General features: G+C 49.1%; 7 protein-coding genes across 7 annotated transcripts; 4 read left to right on the forward strand and 3 right to left on the reverse strand.

Annotated features, from left to right (window-relative positions):
* Positions 1–97: 97 nt before the first annotated feature.
* On the reverse strand, positions 98–1,078 carry BDW74DRAFT_179229 (pyrroline-5-carboxylate reductase family protein; the record flags this gene model as incomplete). Its single annotated transcript, XM_073729411.1, has 3 exons — positions 98–765; positions 812–979; positions 1,027–1,078. The coding sequence occupies 3 exons, from the start codon at positions 1,076–1,078 to the stop codon at positions 98–100; spliced, it is 888 nt and encodes a 295-aa protein (XP_073582860.1).
* Positions 1,079–1,772: 694 nt separating this feature from the next.
* Positions 1,773–2,463, reverse strand: BDW74DRAFT_155141 (uncharacterized protein). The gene is made up of 2 exons (XM_073724785.1): positions 2,303–2,463; positions 1,773–2,239 (listed from the first exon to the last, which is right to left on the reverse strand). Exons 1-2 carry the CDS (start codon positions 2,415–2,417, stop codon positions 2,112–2,114), a joined length of 243 nt encoding a protein of 80 aa, XP_073582861.1. The 5' UTR covers positions 2,418–2,463; the 3' UTR covers positions 1,773–2,111.
* BDW74DRAFT_155142 (uncharacterized protein) lies at positions 2,442–4,019 on the reverse strand. Its single transcript, XM_073724786.1, has 4 exons — positions 3,896–4,019; positions 3,779–3,831; positions 3,634–3,711; positions 2,442–3,568 (listed from the first exon to the last, which is right to left on the reverse strand). Exon 4 carries the CDS (start codon positions 3,450–3,452, stop codon positions 3,033–3,035), a length of 420 nt encoding a protein of 139 aa, XP_073582862.1. The 5' UTR covers positions 3,453–3,568; positions 3,634–3,711; positions 3,779–3,831; positions 3,896–4,019; the 3' UTR covers positions 2,442–3,032.
* Positions 4,020–4,302: 283 nt separating this feature from the next.
* BDW74DRAFT_155146 (uncharacterized protein) lies at positions 4,303–6,099 on the forward strand. Its single transcript, XM_073724787.1, has 2 exons — positions 4,303–4,781; positions 4,844–6,099. The coding sequence occupies exons 1-2, from the start codon at positions 4,315–4,317 to the stop codon at positions 4,938–4,940; spliced, it is 564 nt and encodes a 187-aa protein (XP_073582863.1). The 5' UTR covers positions 4,303–4,314; the 3' UTR covers positions 4,941–6,099.
* Positions 6,100–6,630: 531 nt separating this feature from the next.
* BDW74DRAFT_168572 (uncharacterized protein) lies at positions 6,631–9,159 on the forward strand (the record flags this gene model as incomplete). Its single annotated transcript, XM_073726855.1, has 8 exons — positions 6,631–7,191; positions 7,222–7,279; positions 7,313–7,412; positions 7,443–7,487; positions 7,518–7,593; positions 7,624–7,826; positions 7,863–8,362; positions 8,417–9,159. 8 exons carry the CDS (start codon positions 6,631–6,633, stop codon positions 9,157–9,159), a joined length of 2,286 nt encoding a protein of 761 aa, XP_073582864.1.
* A 2,710-nt stretch (positions 9,160–11,869) lies between these two features.
* Positions 11,870–13,689, forward strand: BDW74DRAFT_168573 (tubulin alpha chain; the record flags this gene model as incomplete). Its single annotated transcript, XM_073726856.1, has 8 exons — positions 11,870–11,881; positions 12,059–12,117; positions 12,178–12,331; positions 12,390–12,411; positions 12,532–12,603; positions 12,657–12,979; positions 13,045–13,159; positions 13,217–13,689. 8 exons carry the CDS (start codon positions 11,870–11,872, stop codon positions 13,687–13,689), a joined length of 1,230 nt encoding a protein of 409 aa, XP_073582865.1.
* A 1,652-nt stretch (positions 13,690–15,341) lies between these two features.
* Positions 15,342–16,652, forward strand: BDW74DRAFT_185799 (D-isomer specific 2-hydroxyacid dehydrogenase family protein; the record flags this gene model as incomplete). Its single annotated transcript, XM_073731124.1, has 4 exons — positions 15,342–15,455; positions 15,551–15,603; positions 15,690–15,973; positions 16,066–16,652. The coding sequence occupies 4 exons, from the start codon at positions 15,342–15,344 to the stop codon at positions 16,650–16,652; spliced, it is 1,038 nt and encodes a 345-aa protein (XP_073582866.1).
* Between the last annotated feature and the right edge of the window lie 1,269 nt (positions 16,653–17,921).

The raw sequence follows: 17,921 nt of genomic DNA on the forward strand, positions 1-17,921 counted from the left end.
TACATACGACCTCGCCCTGCAGCCACAGCGTACCCCGCGATACCGATCCATCCACGATCCGGTTGCCTGATTCAAGCAAGCTTCTATGTTGGAATCTTTAGTCATCCGTCCGGTTGCATATTGCGTCGCGGGCACTTTCTAACAATTGTTCTTCATCAAGCGCGTTTCCCACCGTCAACATTGCTTCTGCGAACACTGCCCTAGTATCACTTTTTTCCAATTGCAGCATTCCGCGAGCAGCAGGCTTCGAGTCGTCGGAAATGGAATTCCTCAGCGCTCCAGAGTGAATTCCCTCTCTCAAAAGTCCCCCTAGCCCCTCCAGCACCTGCGCGAACATTTCCATCATTTCGTTCCTATCCAGGTTTCTAGCCACACACGCGCCCAGAATACCTTCAAGAGGAAGCGTCAACATAGCCATCGAGACTCGGACCGCGGAGTCCGTGTCGTCAAAATAATCCCGCATGTAGCTAACTTTGCCCACCTGCTCAAAGATCCATGTCACCATGTCATATTGTTCCGGTGTGAAGAGATGGTCGTCTGTTATCGTCATAGACTTTCGCACTACCACGGCATGGTTCGCCCTCGCTTTCACAAATGTTGCCTGCTTCTCCCTTGCTCGATGAGGAGAAGGATCAGAGATGAATCTTGGTATAGCTCCATCCATAACGTCAATTACCAACTTCTCTTCCAAGGCATCCATCGCCTTCTCAATTTGTGTGTATAGGCCACTCCGGGCAGTTGGTTTGCTTGCGGAAATAACGACGTCTGCCCGCCGCATGCAGTCAACCTGGTGTCCGGTAAAGAACGTAACTCTGTCTTTGTTTCGCTTCGTGCTGGGCTTGGAGCTTTTCCGCGGAGGTGATCGTGTCAACACTGACAACAAAACGGGCGATCTTTGCTAGACGGTCATCCGAACGACCAACAGTCTCGGGAGAGGTTGCGTTCAGAAGGGCGCTGAGTATCGTAGAGCCGATCTTTCCTGTGTGCTATTAGCCGGGCACTTGAAGGACTTGGAAGGAAACCAACCGAAGCTTATGAAGGCCAGCGTAGTCTCTTTGGGAGCCTCTTCGGAACTCATCGTGGACAACAACTGGACAATCCAAGAAGTCGTACTGGCAATTCGGAGAAGATGAGTTAAGAAAGAAGCAAGGGAGAAGACCAGTGTGTTAGTGAAGAGACCTCCGCTCAGGAGAGAGGAAGAGGTGGTTTCAGAAGAGGGGCAGAGAGAAATTTTCAATGGAAAGAAGAATAACACATATGGCTACTAGGGAAACGTGCAGTCCGATCTTGATCAAAGAACTATTTTCGGCTACATACGGAACACACCCACCCGAAACTCACGCCAATTCAGACAAACTACTCGACATACAACCTCACTCTTCTTCAGCCTTTAGTCGCTTGATCTCATCCACCGTTGCCTTTGCCAAAGTTTCTCTAATACCCTTTTTCTTAATCCCCCACATGCCCTTATCCGCCCATATCCCCGGCGTCGAGATATTTTTATTTAACAGAACTGGGCTTATTCCATGATCTAGTAGGTGAATTATACCCTTTAGCACCTGTTTTTTAATATAAAACACCTTACTTCTTCCCAGACTTTTAGCGATATATTTATTAAAAATCCCTTAATATACCATCGCCGCCAACCCTATTAAACCGCTGGCTAACATGGCCGCTGTGTTAAATTTATCCGGAGGCACTATCTTAACCTCCCCTATTAGTTTAAAGAGCCACACTTTAAAGTTGTCCCAAGCCTGGCCTCGATTAGAACCGTCGCTTTCCCATGGCTCACGGCTCTTAATAACGGTCATGCCCTTGCACACCTTTGCCGCAATTTTTGGCCTAACCCTAACTATCCTCGGCATACACATATGCCACTTCCGACCTTTCATGATATAACGTTTAATATCCCGCACCTGAACCCCAGGCACTAAGCTCACGATAGTTGTTACAAACGTAGAGTCCAAGTTGTACTTGATTAGAGCGACTTGTACCTTTGATGGCGGGCACGCGAGGATAACCATTAACGCGCTATCAAACACCGACGGCCTCATGTCTTTCCCGCCCACGAATCTCATTAAATTTCGTTCCTCCGGCCGGTCGAATGTTCTTTATAGTCGGTCCGCGGATTCTTTGGTTCTCGTCACCGCGTAGAAATGCAGGTAGCTTTCGAAGGAATCGTCGGGGGCGCTGCGGACTACTCGTAGGAGGCCTGTGAGTACTGCGCGGCCGATTGTCCCTTCATTTCGTCTCGTTAGCAAAGTCGGACGGGGTTAAAGGCGCACCGGGGAAGGGGACTCACCGCATCCAATGAACGAAATGACCTTTCCCTCTTGGTCAAGTGTGTCTGGGTCAATTGGGGAATTTTGTTCCGAGTCTGACATGAACCTAGCCATCCTGCCAGCGTCGCTCAACATCCTAGTGGTAGACTAAAACATCGTGCCAGCGTCGTTCTACATCGCGACAGAGCTTCGTGGAGTAGGTTTGGTGGGGGTTTGAGATGAGCGATGAGAATAACTTCCGTCTTGGGGGCGTGAAATACGGCAGAGCAGCTTGGTTTGGTTTGAGGCGTCGAAAGGATGATATGCCAAAGGAGAGGGGTGGTTGAGAAAGTGATGGGAAGAGGTTTGGCACTTTCCTGCTAGAGGTGCACTCACCTCACTTGACCATCACAACACTGTTGGGACAGCAGGAAGGACAGCCATCCCATCCCTCCCACCACCATGGCCAGCCAGGGCGTCTATTAGTCAGTACACCATGGTCTTCATCCTGTGTCTACGTGCCCTTTGCTTGTTTTGGCGATCTGCTCTTATAATCCCTCCACCCAAGTCGCTATTGTCTCCGATCCGTTGGTTCTAGGAAACGGAAAACAGTCCATTCAAATGTTTGAGCGGATCATTGTAATTCACAGTATGATTGATTAGCGGGCGGAATAATTGATGCGACATTTTCTCTTCTAGATTCCCGTTTGACTGGAGGTTAGGTATCTTGTCGAGCAGAGAAACGCCCGTCGCCGTAAACAGGAAGTTTCGCTACAACCCCCCTACCTTGACGAAATCCCCAACCATCGCAAAAAGCCAGCACACGGTATCATCCACATGCTTCGGCACAGAAAGGCAATTACTCTTCCCAATAACCTTTAACCCCTCCTCCGGACACCGCGACGCGGTCACAATAATCGGCGGTGGACATCCCGTATTGCTGGACTTGCTTGGGTCAATCAGCTCATCGATCTCCCAGCAATTCTTGCCTTGCAACAGGCTGATGACCAGCTTATTCGCGACACTGTCGCAGAGATCATACCCTTCGCTGAGGACGTCGCCGGCCGCGAAAGTCGGGAATGTCAAGAACACGACGTCCGCCCTTCCCATCGCGTCCACGTTTGTCTTGCCCCCACCGCTGGCAAAGGATACCCGGTCTGCGTCAGCCGCGTGCTTTATCCGCAGACGCATTTAGGACCAGGTTGTCTTCGTGGTGACCAAGAAGCGGAGCTGTTTCTCTGGGGCGCCGGCTGGTGCGGTGCGGATGTGCGAAAGGAAGCCGGTTAGGATCGCGGAGCCGAGCTTTCCTAGGACGAGATGAGTTCTAGTCAGCTTCATGTAAGGTCTTGTAATAGCAGAGGGTTTGGCGAACCGCATCCGATCAGCGCAATGGTCTTCGGTTCCCATTCTGCAGCGAGGGCGGCGTTGGCTGTGACGGGGGGTTTTCCATCTGCGAGTGCAGCGCTCTTGTTAGCGATTGCGGGTACGGAGGTTACTCGGCTGGGAAATCGACTTACCACCATCGTTCTCGCTCGTAAGCAGTTGTTCCAATGTTGTCCCTGAGCACGATCAGAAGAACGGACTGCTGTTAGCCAGGAGAGCGGGAACCGAGAACGGCATGATGGTCGACTCACTGTTTTTGGTGGCTTTCTTTGTCTCTACGACGGCGTACATGAGGGAGAGAGATCTGACTGGCCCGAGTTAGGAAAGGATGCTAGAGACAAGAGGAGCGTACTCAAAGTAAGCAAAAGGCGAAGAAGATGGGCGGTTGAGGGAGGGGTATTTGAGTTATTTGCGAGAGGATGACAGCTGGGTAAGTGAATCATTCTAGGATGATCCTAGAAGTAGGCGCAGCCTTGCCTTTGTTGACTGACTGGCATACCGTTATACAGACATCAGCCGCATTGTTGCCAGCGTGGGTCCAATTAAAGGGAGACTGTTTGTGCAACCACTCAGGCTGACAAGACTGCGCCATCCTGACAAGAGCATAAGCGCATCATCATCCCCCCGCCTCTCCGACTTCCAACCCTTCTCTACGTCTCTTTAGTGCACGATGATTGATCCATTCTCTGTCAGTGCTGGAGTGGTCGGCGTGATGTCCCTTGGCCTCACCATCGGCCAGGGCTTCTTGCGTTACTACACACCGTGGCACGACTATGATGATGAGGTTCGAGGGTTTACCATCAAAGTCAATGGCCTTTTGCGCACCTTGAGCCTTCTTAATAGCTTCTTATTGTCTGGAACTGATCCACAGTTTTCCTGTGAACAGTATCGCCTTTTTGTGCTGGACAACCTAGCACCCTGCGAAGATACATGTCGGCGCCTCGAGAACATATTGGAGGAATGCAAATCAACAACTTTGAGCGTTTCACATTCATCTTCTACGCTGAAACGGGATTGGTTTCGACTCCATCTCAAGAGGGTCGCCTATCCATTCAAGAAAGAAATATTGGTTACACTGTCAGAGCTCGTGTCGGGTTTGCAAGATAACTTGAATACCGCCCTTCCGTTTTTTATGACGTACGTCATCATTGCTCTCTATGAGGTTAAATCTCCCATCCTTAAGCTAACGAAGTTTGGAGCGCCCTCATGGGTCAACAGCAGCGGCAGATACAAGACATCGCTTCAAGAACATCCTTCATCGACCTAACAGCAGCTAAAATCCTCACGGTCGTCTAGAAGCGGGAAATATTCGCTAGTTGTCAATCTGTCCTTGAATATCCGTCAGGTACCTCCCTAGCAACTCATCCCTTCATGCCGCGATTCCAGAGCCGAGTCTGCTACGGGACCTTTGTGACAAACAACAGCTCATGAATTCCTGGTTGCGGGGAAAGCGCAGGGTATCCGGGTCAAAATGGATGGAACATTACAATACTGTACCTGCCGTCGGAAGTCGCGATTTGTATCGCAGAGGCACCGGTCTTTGCGACGAACGTCCTCCCTCGTGTCTACCTTCTCAACCTATACCCTGCATGAATATTCCTGCCCGTTGCATGTCGAAGGTCAACAGTCATGAGGTTTTATTGCCAGTTATACACTTTGCAACAGGTTTCTTGGATTCACAATCCAGGTCATGATGACTCTGACAAGGGGCGCAGGGTTTTTTGCAATTAGTCTAGTCATCCGAACGCATGCTGTGGTGAGCGATGACTCCCCAGCGTTCTTTCATGTTGACCATGCGAACTATCACGAGAGCGGCAACTTTGAGAAAGTGAAGACGACTCTTTTGAGAATGTTTCAGCAGAGAGAAGCTGTGCCAACTGATCGTCTCGCAGATGGCAGCACAATCTTACATGTAAGCCTAGTTCAGCTTGTTAATACCGGAACTCCTGCTACGGCCACCTATTGACCTAAACTGACGCCCCATGATTCGCTTTGCTCGTCCTATATCGTGGCTGGACTCAAAGGAGAGTCAAAATACCTTGGCGATCTGAAAGCATTGGTCAAGACAATGATCGATGCTGGCGTACCTTACAACGAGCGCACCCTGAGTGGCAGCACAGTGTCTGGCAACCTTATTCGATATATTCGCTCTAGTGACATAGAAGGCCAGTTGCCACTATCCGATCGGAAGTTAGACATGCTGAAAATGCTTCTGGATTCCGGTGGGTCTTTGAGTTCACCAGTAGAGGAGAATGATTGGAGCTGGAGCTGTTCGGCATCACGAGTTACACGATATCTACTGCCAAAGTATCCCAACGGTATATAGGTCGGCTGAAGGATAACCATCAAGATATGTTTCTAACTCTTTAGAATGTGAATTGTTGGAAATCGAAAGGGCCATTTTATCTAGATTTTCAGTGTGGCTCCAGGGTTGCTTAATGCCAGAAGATGAACATCGTTTTGAGGACACAGCGGTTGGTCCTAGCCGCTCCGGCTCTAGATCCGTCCAAACCAGATCGAGAATGATAGCCTTGTATAGAGGGGCAAGTTCCACTGCGCGGCTGTCCAATGAAACGGTTGTGGTTTGCACATTGGCAGACATCAGATTTGAGAGGTTGAACGGCAAGGGGCGCTTGTTCTATAATGTACAGGTAGTAGTAGGCTGGGCTCTTACTGTTACACAGGCACGGGGCGCACGCTTTGCATGCGGCTGTGCTGTGTCAGACCAGCGCTAAATGGCAGTGCAAGGCTGCACCGGGCTTCGCCCCAGGCCTCGCGGTCAGCTACTGACCCCGAAGAGCCATTGCACCTGCCTACCTAGCCTGAGTGTTCTCCTAGACCTAAGCCGGCGGCTGGAAACTTTGCTTTTGCGTTCGTGGCTGTACGCACACTCAACATCGTCAGACAATAATCCTTCCAGAATTTTAAGTCTCCGAGCAGCACAAATATCAGGCCTCGAACTGACACCAAGAAGCCGACCGACAGCATGTCCAGCGTCGAAACACGCTCTCGAAAGCGGCGGAGACTCGCCGCCGAGTCCAGCGAGCACAATCCGGCTCTCGACGGGAAAGAGCAAAGCGGGCTCGCAACCGCTAGGTCTGCAACTGTTCATGGGTACCCCGAACCTTTTCAAGACTTCACCACTCGCAACTACGAAGCGCCCGTCGACTCATCAACAACGTCTGCTCCGCTTTGTCGCGTGATGGAGTCGTTCATGCATCCTTTACACCCTGAAGCACCCGAAGGATGGCATGCACTACGGACCCTGCTTTTTCTTCTACGATTTGCGTCACCTTCGTCCCCCGAGCAGAATCAAGAGATATACAATGCGCTCGACCGGACCCAGAAGTTTTGTCTCGCCCTGCTGGAGGAATGGTGGACCGGGCGCCCGCAAGACACTTTCATGCCAAAGATCAAGCAGGTTCTATTCTTGGGAGCGCTGGGCTGCGGTTGCGCCCCCGACGATTCTACCTTTACTCTTCGCTTTGACGCTCTGATGACTCTCGCCGCTGGCAAGGATCTTGTTTTCCTTCATAGGGTTGCAAGAGTACAGAGACTGTTCTTGAGTGCCGACAAGCGACATGCTCAGCGGCTCAAGCAAATATTTTACAACTGGTCTGAAATGAAGAAGAATAGTTATCACCGCAATCTCGTTTACCTTTATGAAGCCGAGATGTCTTACTTAGATCCCTCGGATGATTTATTTGATGATCGGGAAATAGCAGGCCGAGCAGCGTCGGACGAGCGAATTGGAATCCAGGCACTACAGTATCTTAGCTCACATATCAAGCCGCGCAGGCCTTATCCGAGCATCTTTTCGCCACTAAATCACCAGCTCAAAAGGTTTCCTCGGCCAATAGCCACCTTGCCCAGTCCTTGTCGCTGGCTGGAGGATAGCCAGGCCGATAGCCTACCCTGGTATCTATGGGACATCACGCTAAATCGTACAGTGAGAACTGCAGATATATCCCAAAATCAGATTTGCTACGCAATAATAAGCCACACATGGGGTCAAATAAGAGAGAAAGGTGCCATGATAAGGGTCTTCGGAGTTCCATGGCGGGTGCTTAAAATCAGATCTTATGATGTGAAGAAACTCCCTCGCATGATTAAGGACGCAGGATTTGCTGAGCGATACATATGGATGGATCTTCTCTGTATCCCGCAGGATACCAGGGTCAAGTGGCAGGCCGAAATCTGCAACACTGAACTACCAAGACAATTGACTATATTCAAGAACGCCAAAACCGCGGTCATTTGGCTAAATAACGTTTCCAGCTGGGACAACACAAGAAGCGCGGTCGCCTGGTTAGGCTTGACAGCTCTCGACTATGATCGACTAGACTTCACTATCTATGAGAAGCTTTGGAACATACAGAAAGCACTCAATGTTACAGCGATTTTAGCTGGTAGACCCTGCGAGCTAGACATCACAAAGGAGAGCTTGGCTAGCGATAAAGAAACACAAGAGCCGATACTCTCTTCCTCGTTTACACCTCCTTCCTGGTTTACGTCTCTATGGACCCTTCAAGAAGTCACAATTCGTCCTGATATGATCTTGTTGGATAAGCATTGGCGACCTCTAACGCTAGGTGACGAGTTAATTATAACGTTTGACAATATATCATGTCTTGTGACTGCAGCAGGAGTTCTTAACAGTCCTCCTGAAGGCGTTGAAACACTAAAATCGCTATGGCACGAATACGTGCATAACCTGGGTGACGACAATTGATTGTATCCTTTAGTCTACGGGGCCCAACGCGAATCGACAGGCCCAAGGGCACCGGCGATAATGCCAGCGGTTGGGGCGACACAATGGTTCCATGGGTGTACAATCCAGCAGTTCCAGACACGCAAGGAGGCTAGTAAGCTTGTCCTTGGTCGCTACCCTCTTGCATTTGTGGAAGAGGTCCGCAAGCTCTGCGGTGCGTCATTCTTCACCTGCTCGTGTGTTATCGCGACCATGGTCTACCATGAAAATCAGAAGAGGGAACAAATGCCTAATTATCCACTCAAGGGAACAATGCTTCCATTTATGCCAATCCCAGGCATGCTAATCGGGGGCTTAATTGAACCGCCCATCTTTGATTCTAGTCTTACCGATCATTCATCAATAAAGGATTGGCGGATCCAGCAGGATGGCAGTGTCTTAATACACTCTGTTGGGCTGGTCGCCTCCAATGTGTCCGAACTGCATGTACCCTGCCAGTTGAAGTGCAACATAACGAGCAATGATCCCGAGGACCCAACCAGGAGAAGCGCACGCGTCACTCAAAATGTGACACTTGGCAACTGGATCCAAAGGTTTGCAGGCGAGGCACATGCGGTATGCACCATGTTTGCGCCGAATAAACTGGCAGGAATCATCCTGCATCGTAGCCAATTCGCCAACTCTTTCATTAAGGCCGGAACATTTTTCTATAAGGTTGGTTTCCCACAAAGCGTTCTAAAAAAAGAACATGACCTAAGCATGGTATATATGCGGACCGTGGACGTCAATTGGCACGTTTTATAGGACAGATTCTGGACAATCTCTTGCAGAATACAACCCATGTATGGTATCTTGCTCAATGAAATCATCTCCTAATGCGTTCACATTCACAAGACGCAGCTGCCGCGGCAATTGCGCAATGCTATATAGTAACGGCAACAGTCCCCTTGCAGAAATCACCCTCGACAGTTAAGCACTCGATTCATACCACAACCAAGCAGACTGGGTCGTTCCGCTTGCAGATCATGGTACCATACTCAGTTGTCAAAATCCATGGCTTCTTATGCATCGACGCGGAGCGGAACATACCATACGTGCATCCTCTTTCAGTACTGGCGGCCTCCTAGAATTCTGTTAGTCCTTTTAGCTCTGTCTGCGCAGCCCCTGTCTCTGCTCCCATCTAGAAGATGGCGACTGCCTACCTGGCGTATCTCATACTCGGGTCATCTTTGATTGTTCAAGTGCGTATGATGGTTAGAGAATACCGACAATGCCACCGACCCCTTTGCGAAAAGCTCTCTTGGTCACAGTAGTAGTGTTTCCAAGTGGCAGAAGTCGAGTCCGTACGCTTTGCGGTAGAGGGGCATTACTAGTAGCATGAGAGTAGTAATCACACGCACAATTTTCTTCCGGGCACTGAGCTGAAGCTGTTTTGTCTTACATTTGGGGAATGCGGAGAAGGACGCCGGGCCTTGTTTTTGGAGTATACCTGAAGCTTCCAGAAGTCGGTTTTGGGAATTAATTAGCCCTTTCTGGTACAAAGGCTCCCTAGGGCGATGGGATTGTTCTTGATATCTAGAGCAAATGTGTATGTTGTATATCCCTAGCCATTTTCAATTAGTCTCCTTGGGGTTCGTGGTTTTACTAAGAACTCGTGGTCGAAGCTCTACCACGCGATGAGGTTAGGCTTTCTCTCAATTCTTCTATGTAAAGGGACATATTCATCATGGAGAAGCGCTATTGCGTATTATCAACTGAAACTGCTCTCGTATCTTGAAACTTGACAATGGATGATGGTTTACCTCTAGATCCAAAGGGTGTTTAGTACTGCCTTATGCCTCAGGCACTTATAGACTGCAACTACATCTTTCAGAAAATTCATGCTTGATTTGTCATTTCACTCAATACGATCTGGTACGACATATGGACTATGGAAATCGATCCTTGTGTATCTGTATGTTGTGCAGCAGTAACTAATGAACCTAGTCAAAAGGTCTCTTATTAGACCATACAGCAGGAGGACTGAGAATAACGGTTACCTAGCGATCATCTGATTGGTACTTTGAATCTACGAACAAGTCTTTGCCATCTAATGGGTATTATGTCGTGTAAAGAGGGGTGTTAACCTCCTGTGAGAAACGCGTTTAGCCCCCGATATATATCGTAGATGTATGGGTATACTTTGATTCTCCCAACTAGTCCAATCCCTTCTAGCACTTTATAGCAAGGTTAGGTCAGCTTTGAACTTGTTAACATGTCCCAATATAGTATGCACGTAAGCCATATCACAACACCATGCATTGTAATTATCTCACTAAAATTAGTTCTAGGTACTTTTTTCCCCTATATAAGGTCTTGCTCCGACTAATCTAGCACATACGACCACAGGGTGTGGAGAACAGGGCTTCCCGTCCGCTCAGCCGTACTTAAGCCACATAGTGAACGCGGACAATAGTTAAGTGAGCCCTGGAGTCGTATGGCTGGACCGAAGCCAGTTGCTAAATTTTAGCGTGAGTATAGGTGAACGTGGTGAGCACTCATCCCAGAAGGTGAGTTGGTCACCCTTACGAGGTGAGCCGTGAAGGAAGGATTCGAGACGCAGATTATGATTCGGGGTGGTACTGGTTTGGACCGGGATATGAAGGATATAGATGCAGTCTTAGTGGAGGCTATTGGCGGCGTTGGAGATGGGATCAGGAATAAGGTTGTTCGATTTAGGTCTTGCTAAGAAGAAAAGAAGTGTTAAGAGCTGGAGGTATATGAGCAACTAGCTAATTCTAATAGGAGATCTACTACTACTTAGTGGGTGTCAGCGCGGGCAACAACAAAAAAATCTATCAATGTCTATTTGCATGATCCCCTCTTGTGCCCATCCAACAATCAGTAAGCCAAACACCACTACATTATACATGCGGCTCACCCTGGTGGGTAATCGAGGAAACTAAGGACCTATCTCTAGTAGATAAATAAGGAAGGGCTCTCTCTCTTCTTGTTTTTTTACCTTTGTCGTATTCTGTTGGCGTCTTGTATCTGTTCCTCTACTCTCCCACTCTTTGTATGAGGCCCATTGAATACTGTACTAGCTAGGAATACTGATCGAATACTAGGTATTATATAGAAGGTAAAGAGCGTGATGAATTCTTCTAATTCTAAGAATTCTTAGGGGTTTTTATATGCAAATGTAGAAGTTCTGCAAGGAGTTCGTATAGCTGAATTCTCCATTCACCCTTCGGGAGAATGGCTATATTCAAATTCATCTGGCTCACGAATTTGGTAGTTGGAGGCCTTGAATTACTAAGAATTCTCCACCTCAGCTGACACCACCACCCGACATAAATTCTTTCCGAATGGTCGGCCAGTGTTCTGGCAAATCACGAATCCGCTCCGCCCCTCCCCGTTCTTGCGGAGGGACTAAGCTTGATGACGAGTCTGCTCCGTGAAGCTTCAATTTGCTCCCTCTTCACATATACGTACCTGTGCGCCAACGTATGTTGTGTTTTATAGACTATTTATCATGGGCGGCGAAGTACGTGCCATCCTTTCGCTGTTCAATGTTGGCCATCCAAATGGTTTTGCCCATATCCCACCATCACGGAGCTTAGAGCCACAAAACACACCCCCGGCTTCGTGATGTGACGCTCAATAGCATTCAAAACCTACCCTATGCTTTCATATAAAGAACGACGATGTGCTAAACGATTAGATCTGTCGCCTGCACATCGGCCAGGCTGGTACGCAGATGGGTAATGCGGCCTGGGAACTGTAAGTCTTTATTACTTTGTGATCCTTCTGGCAGTAGCTAATCGCTCGATTACTATCTAGTTATCTGCTCGAGCACGGCCTGACGGCCGATGGCCATGTAAATCCCGATATCGCTACGGACATCCACCGGAAGGACTCCTATGAGACAATCTTCACCGAGCTTGGCAATGGCAAATCCGGCCCTCGCTCCATCTTTGTCGACCTCCACCCTTCGGTGTGTAACGGGCGAGTAGGGAGCTGGGATTTGAGCTGACAGGTTCATGGCGGTATAGCCTATCTACGAGATACGCACTGGTACCTACCGCCATCTGTTCCACCCTGAGCAGCTAATCAGCGGGAAGGAGGATGCCGCCAACAACTATCTGACCTCCGAATACTTGAGAGCCGCGTGGTAAGCCAAGCGGTGCGCTCTAGATGCTCGTGGTCACTACACCGTCGGCAAGACGCTCATTCAAGGCGTCGTTGACCGCATTCGTCATGTGGCTGGTGTGCATTGGAACCTTCCCTGAGTCCTAGATTGTATACTAATTTCCTCGGAGATAACTGCTCTTCACTTCAGGGGTTTATAATCTTCCACGCCGTTGGCAGCGGTACTGGCTCCGATTTTGGCGCACTTTTACTTGAGCATCTCTATTCAGAGTATGGCAAGATGTCGAAGCTGGAGTTTGCCGTCTACCCCTCTCCTCGCACGTCGACTGCCGTGGTGGAACCTTACAATGCCGTCCTATCCACGCATAGTACCATTGAGAACTCCGAGTGCACTTTCCTTATGGACAACGAGGCTGTCTACGATATTTGTAAGCGCAAGCTTGACATTCCCCGCCCTGGTTATAATAACCTCAACTGTCTCATCGCCCGGGTTGTTAGCTCTCTTACACCAGCCTGCGTTTAAATAGTGACCTTAACATTGACTTGAATGAGTTCTAGATTAATCTTGTGCCGTTCCCGCGCATCCACTACCCTCTAATCTCGTATGCTCCTGTCATCTCTAGCAACTGCAGTGCTCACGAGAGCTTCAAGTTTAAGGATATCACCTTGCAGTGTATGTGTCCTCCTGTCTTTTCTTCCGAAATGTCCCTTCAGTCTAATCATCTGGCAGGCTTTGTACCTAGGAACCAGATGGTCGTCTGCGATCCTCAAACCGGAAAGTATATGGCAGTGGCTCTTTTGTACCAGGTTGACGTGATGCCTCACGACTGCACCCGAGCTATTATTGATACCAAGGCCAAGGCCTCTTTTAAGCCGGTCGAGTGGTGTCCAACAGGGTTTAAACTCGGCATTAACAACCAGAAGCCTATGTTTGTTCCTAACAGCGAGCTTGCTTCCGTTGACCGTTCGGTCACCATACTCTCCAACTCGACCGCCATCGCCGAGGCCTGGAGTCGGCTTGGCCACAAATTCGACCTCATGTACTCTAAACGTGCTTTCATTCATTGGTACGTGGGTGAGGGTATGGAAGAGGGCGAATTCTCGGAGGCCCGCGAGAACCTAGCAGATCTAGAGAAGGACTACGAGGAGATTGCCGGCGATACGGTGGGCTTGGGTGGCTATGTGGTGGAACACGAGTATTGAGCTGCCAAAACCGGAGGAACGGCGCAACCGGCCTATAAATTTTAAGGAATTTATTCATGCCTGCCACGCCCTTCTTCGATACCCTTGAAAGTTGAAACTCCGTCTCGATCCACACGAGGTACAATACCACCGCCGACCGGGAAATACTGACCAACACGGCTTTGCCATTCCTGCCTGCTACCATACTATCTCGAGCATCTTGAACGTCGAAACCCTGTCGACACAAGGGGGACTTCTGATCCACACTCTGAGTACCCTTCCACGTTGGTATGGCCTGACCTCTTTTAAGCAAATCGAGCCTTCTCTTGAACTCGTCCTATTTGCCCTTCTTCCTTTCCCACTCGAACTCTAGGAAGACAAAAAAAAATAGAGAAAGAAAGAGAAAAGATACACCGCTCACGGATCTGCGCAAAGTCCATGGGAAAAAAGTCGAGGTGGGGAAAAAGACCTATTGGGAACGGCGACAGAAGCAGCAGATGAAGAGGAGCGCAAAACCGCTGATCATCCCGGCCTATAGTTTATGGACTCGGGCAGTAATCGCTATCATCAGTGCGAGCATGCTTGGGCTCTTCCTCTTCGTACTGAGTGTCTAACTCCTCTGGGGTTACCGGTCAGCGAAAATCAATGCATTAGGAAAATATGACAGGACAGGAGAACTCGTGAAGAGAACAGGCCCAGCAATGTAGCAAAGATAAGGGAGTCAGCATGTCAAGGAACCAGCCCTGGATATGCATGGATATAGAATATAATCAAAGTGCCCTGTCCGTTGGCTCTGAGCAACTATCATCTGCTGTGAGTCCCAGCGATGCCCTAAAGATATCTTGATCCGAAGCGCCCGAGCGAATAATGGCGAGCAACCTATCCACGGCCCCCGGCTCATTATTCAAAATCACAGCAATGAGCCGTCGGAGGAATTCTCGGTAATGGTCCGGGGTTTCAGTATATATTTCCATGGCTTCATGACCGTTTGTATTGTTGTGGTTACTGTTTCCAGCGTTGTCTCTGTTCTTCTGATAGCAAGCAAACGAGTGTTAACGGCAACCGAGTTAATAAACCCATATTCCTGGGCGAGAAGGCGGTCTTCGCCTCCCAGCGGGTGAAGGTTCGAACTTGGGTTAAGACAAAGTAAAATGGCGAGTTATCTGACCTTGCCTGTGACCTTGAATCAGGGTCTTTCTAATCTAGGCTTTTAAGGTCAGCAGCCCCTTATGCTCTATCGGAGATTGCGCCGTACGTAAATATTTTCGGTGCTCAATCACACAAATATGAAAGTCTGGTTCATCGAAGATCGAAGCTAGCAGCTCCAGTGCACTCGATGCACGAGAAATAGAAGCTGAGGCCGGATGTCTCGTTGCTTCGGGGCTATTAGACCCACATGCGGGGTCTCAGCGGCCCTGGTGATCCTTGACTGCAATTTCTCCCAACTCGGATTCGGATCCGGATTTATTTTACATGCCGTCCCAGCCATGATGATGTCTGTAGTTATGCGGGAACAATCCCCGCCACTGCCGCCACCGAAAGTTGGTCAAGTCAAGCTCCCCTTCCAGTCCACCACTTCGTCTGCCGAAGGCTTCCTCTAGTAGTCCGCTGAGAGTAGGGCATATAAGAAGGATGTGCGCACTGATATATTGTTAATAATACTCCAATTCAAAATGGGTGACGCCTCTCTACCCAAGCCGAATATCCTCCTCGCCTTTTCCAAGGAACTCCCAGCCTTGTTGTATTACGAACTCCGGAAGAGGTTCCCGGATGCAGAGATCAATTCAGTAACTCTCGAGCCTGGAGCTCGCATTCCATCAGGTAAACTCCCAATTCATGATCGCGAAGCAATTCTAACAGTCGCACATAAATCGCTAAAAAGGCGAGCATCATTGTCACATTCAACAACCTCCCCAACCCCGAAGACGCTAAGCAGTAAGCATGCCCACCCATGCGCATGAGTCTCCAATTCCAGCCCCACCCACATTCAAGAAAGAAGGACCCCGCTAATGGCGCAACAGCATCAAATTCATCCATATCTCCTCCGCGGGTCTAGACAGTATCATCCACGAGCCCATCCTAACGGAGACTGACGTCCCCATAACGACGAGCTCCGGTATCCACGGGCCGCCAATCGCAGAATGGACGGTGTTGAACTGGCTTGCGGCGTCGCGCAAATTCTCCATGACGTACGAGAACCAGAAGAAGCATGTGTGGGGGTCGCATGACCAGTATGGGCCAGGTGCGCAGGATCACATTGGAAAGAAGATTGGGATTTTGGGGTATGGGAGTATTGGGCGGCAGAGTATGTTCCCATTTTCCATTGCCATTGGAGCCCGAGTTGTCCGGGCCCTACTTCTCCATCATAAGACGAGAAATACTAATAGAATCGCACAGTCGCCCGCGTCTCCGTCGCCCTAGGCGCAACCGTCCACGCCTTCACCGCAACCCCCAAACCAACCCCAGCGTCGCGCCGCGACCCGCACTATTTCGTCCCGGGGACCGGGGACCCCGAGGGCACCCTCCCAGCAACCTGGCACCACGGCATTGACAAAGCCTCCCTGCACACCTTCCTCTCCCTCGGCCTTGACCACGTCGTCGTCTCCCTCCCACTAACCCCGCAAACAACGCACCTCCTCGGCGCCGAGGAATTCGCCGTCCTTGCCGCACACAAACCAGCGGGGCACTCCAGAAACCCATTCCTCACCAACATCTCGCGCGGGAAAGTTATCGATCAGGACGCGCTTATTGCGGCGCTCAAGAAGGGGGAGTTAAGTGGGGCAGCACTAGACGTTACGGAGCCCGAGCCGTTGCCGGCGGATCATCCGTTGTGGGATGCGCCGAATGTGCAGATTAGTCCGCATATTAGTGGGGTGGTTGATGGATACTATTTGCGCTCGTTTGATATCATTAGGGTTAATTTGAAGAGGCTTCGACGGGGGGAGCCGTTGGTTAATGCGTATAAGAGGGGGAGGGGGTATTAGAGCAGAGGTATATAAGTTGTAGAGAGGGATAGCGAGAATATAAAAAATTTGATGACATAGTGTATCTTGTTCTATATCTTTGCCAGCACTTTCAAGTACTGTACACGGAACTTCAAAGGTTAAAGTAAAGCAATGAACCTAACGAGCTCCCCTCGTATTGCATACAACAATGACAAGAAGATGGTCGGAGGCGTCCAAGAGGTTTGAGAGCAATTGAAGTCCTTCTGGGGTCCCTCAGTGAGGTTATCCTTCGCTCCTTCCCCAGCAGTTATGTACTCTGCAGTTACTACAGCTGAGTCGAGTAATACTTTGGCTTTTTTTCATTGTTTCTATCGTCTCGTTATTGTCCATAACCGGGCGCTACTATAGAGTAGGAAAGCGCAGCCACCACCACCACCACCACCAAAATTGTCCCATGTGCAGAAACACGGCGCATAAAAGCAAGGGGGAAAAAAAAAACAGACCAGAGCCAGGCTCGATCCAAAGCGCGCCAAACCACCTAATGGTTGTACCACCACAACTTTCTTCCAACATAATCAACAATATCTTGAACTTTTAGGATGAGAGCATACATATTAGTTTGTGAACCAGCAATAGTACACTAGACGCCATACTTGTGGTAAATTGTTGCGCATCGTCATATGCAATGCATATGTTGAAAATCTGAAGCCATGGCTGGTTAGCTTGCGTTCTCTTGTACTTACTAACGTTAATAACATACATCTTCTAGCACAGCTGTTACCTGAGTCACATCTCCTATATCTGCGCTCAAGGTGTCCCTTATATTCATGTTACTACCCACCTAACATGCCGGATTTATTAGCTTTATTCTAGACCGCATATAAAGAAGCCCACATACCATATAAAGGGGCACATTAAACCCTTTGGCAACTGTTGCCTTCACGACATCCTCATGGTTGGCCATAACAGCATTTGCAGACAGATGGTCTAAGTACAAAATGAAAAAAAAAAAAAAAAAAAGAGGAAGAATCATTAGTATGGAAAGGAGAGCTACTAAGGTGGAATCTTGTTTTTATAGTAACAGATATTAATCAGTATTACCAGGTGGATTCATTGATATAGTAGAGTTAGTAGATTGCAACTGCCAACACAGGTTGTTTGATAGCCATCAGAGGTTCCGCTTACACCGGTTGCAACACAAATCCACGTTGAATGAATAAGTGAGCGTAAGACAATAAATGCTTTCAGCTAGTAAGAACTTAGGGTGACATTCCTAGGATTAAACTAAGCCTATATGAGATATAGGGA

This window comes from Aspergillus multicolor, assembly GCF_047715735.1.
Source record: "Aspergillus multicolor strain CBS 133.54 unplaced genomic scaffold BDW74scaffold_16, whole genome shotgun sequence".
Classification (NCBI taxonomy): Eukaryota; Fungi; Ascomycota; class Eurotiomycetes; order Eurotiales; family Aspergillaceae; genus Aspergillus; species Aspergillus multicolor.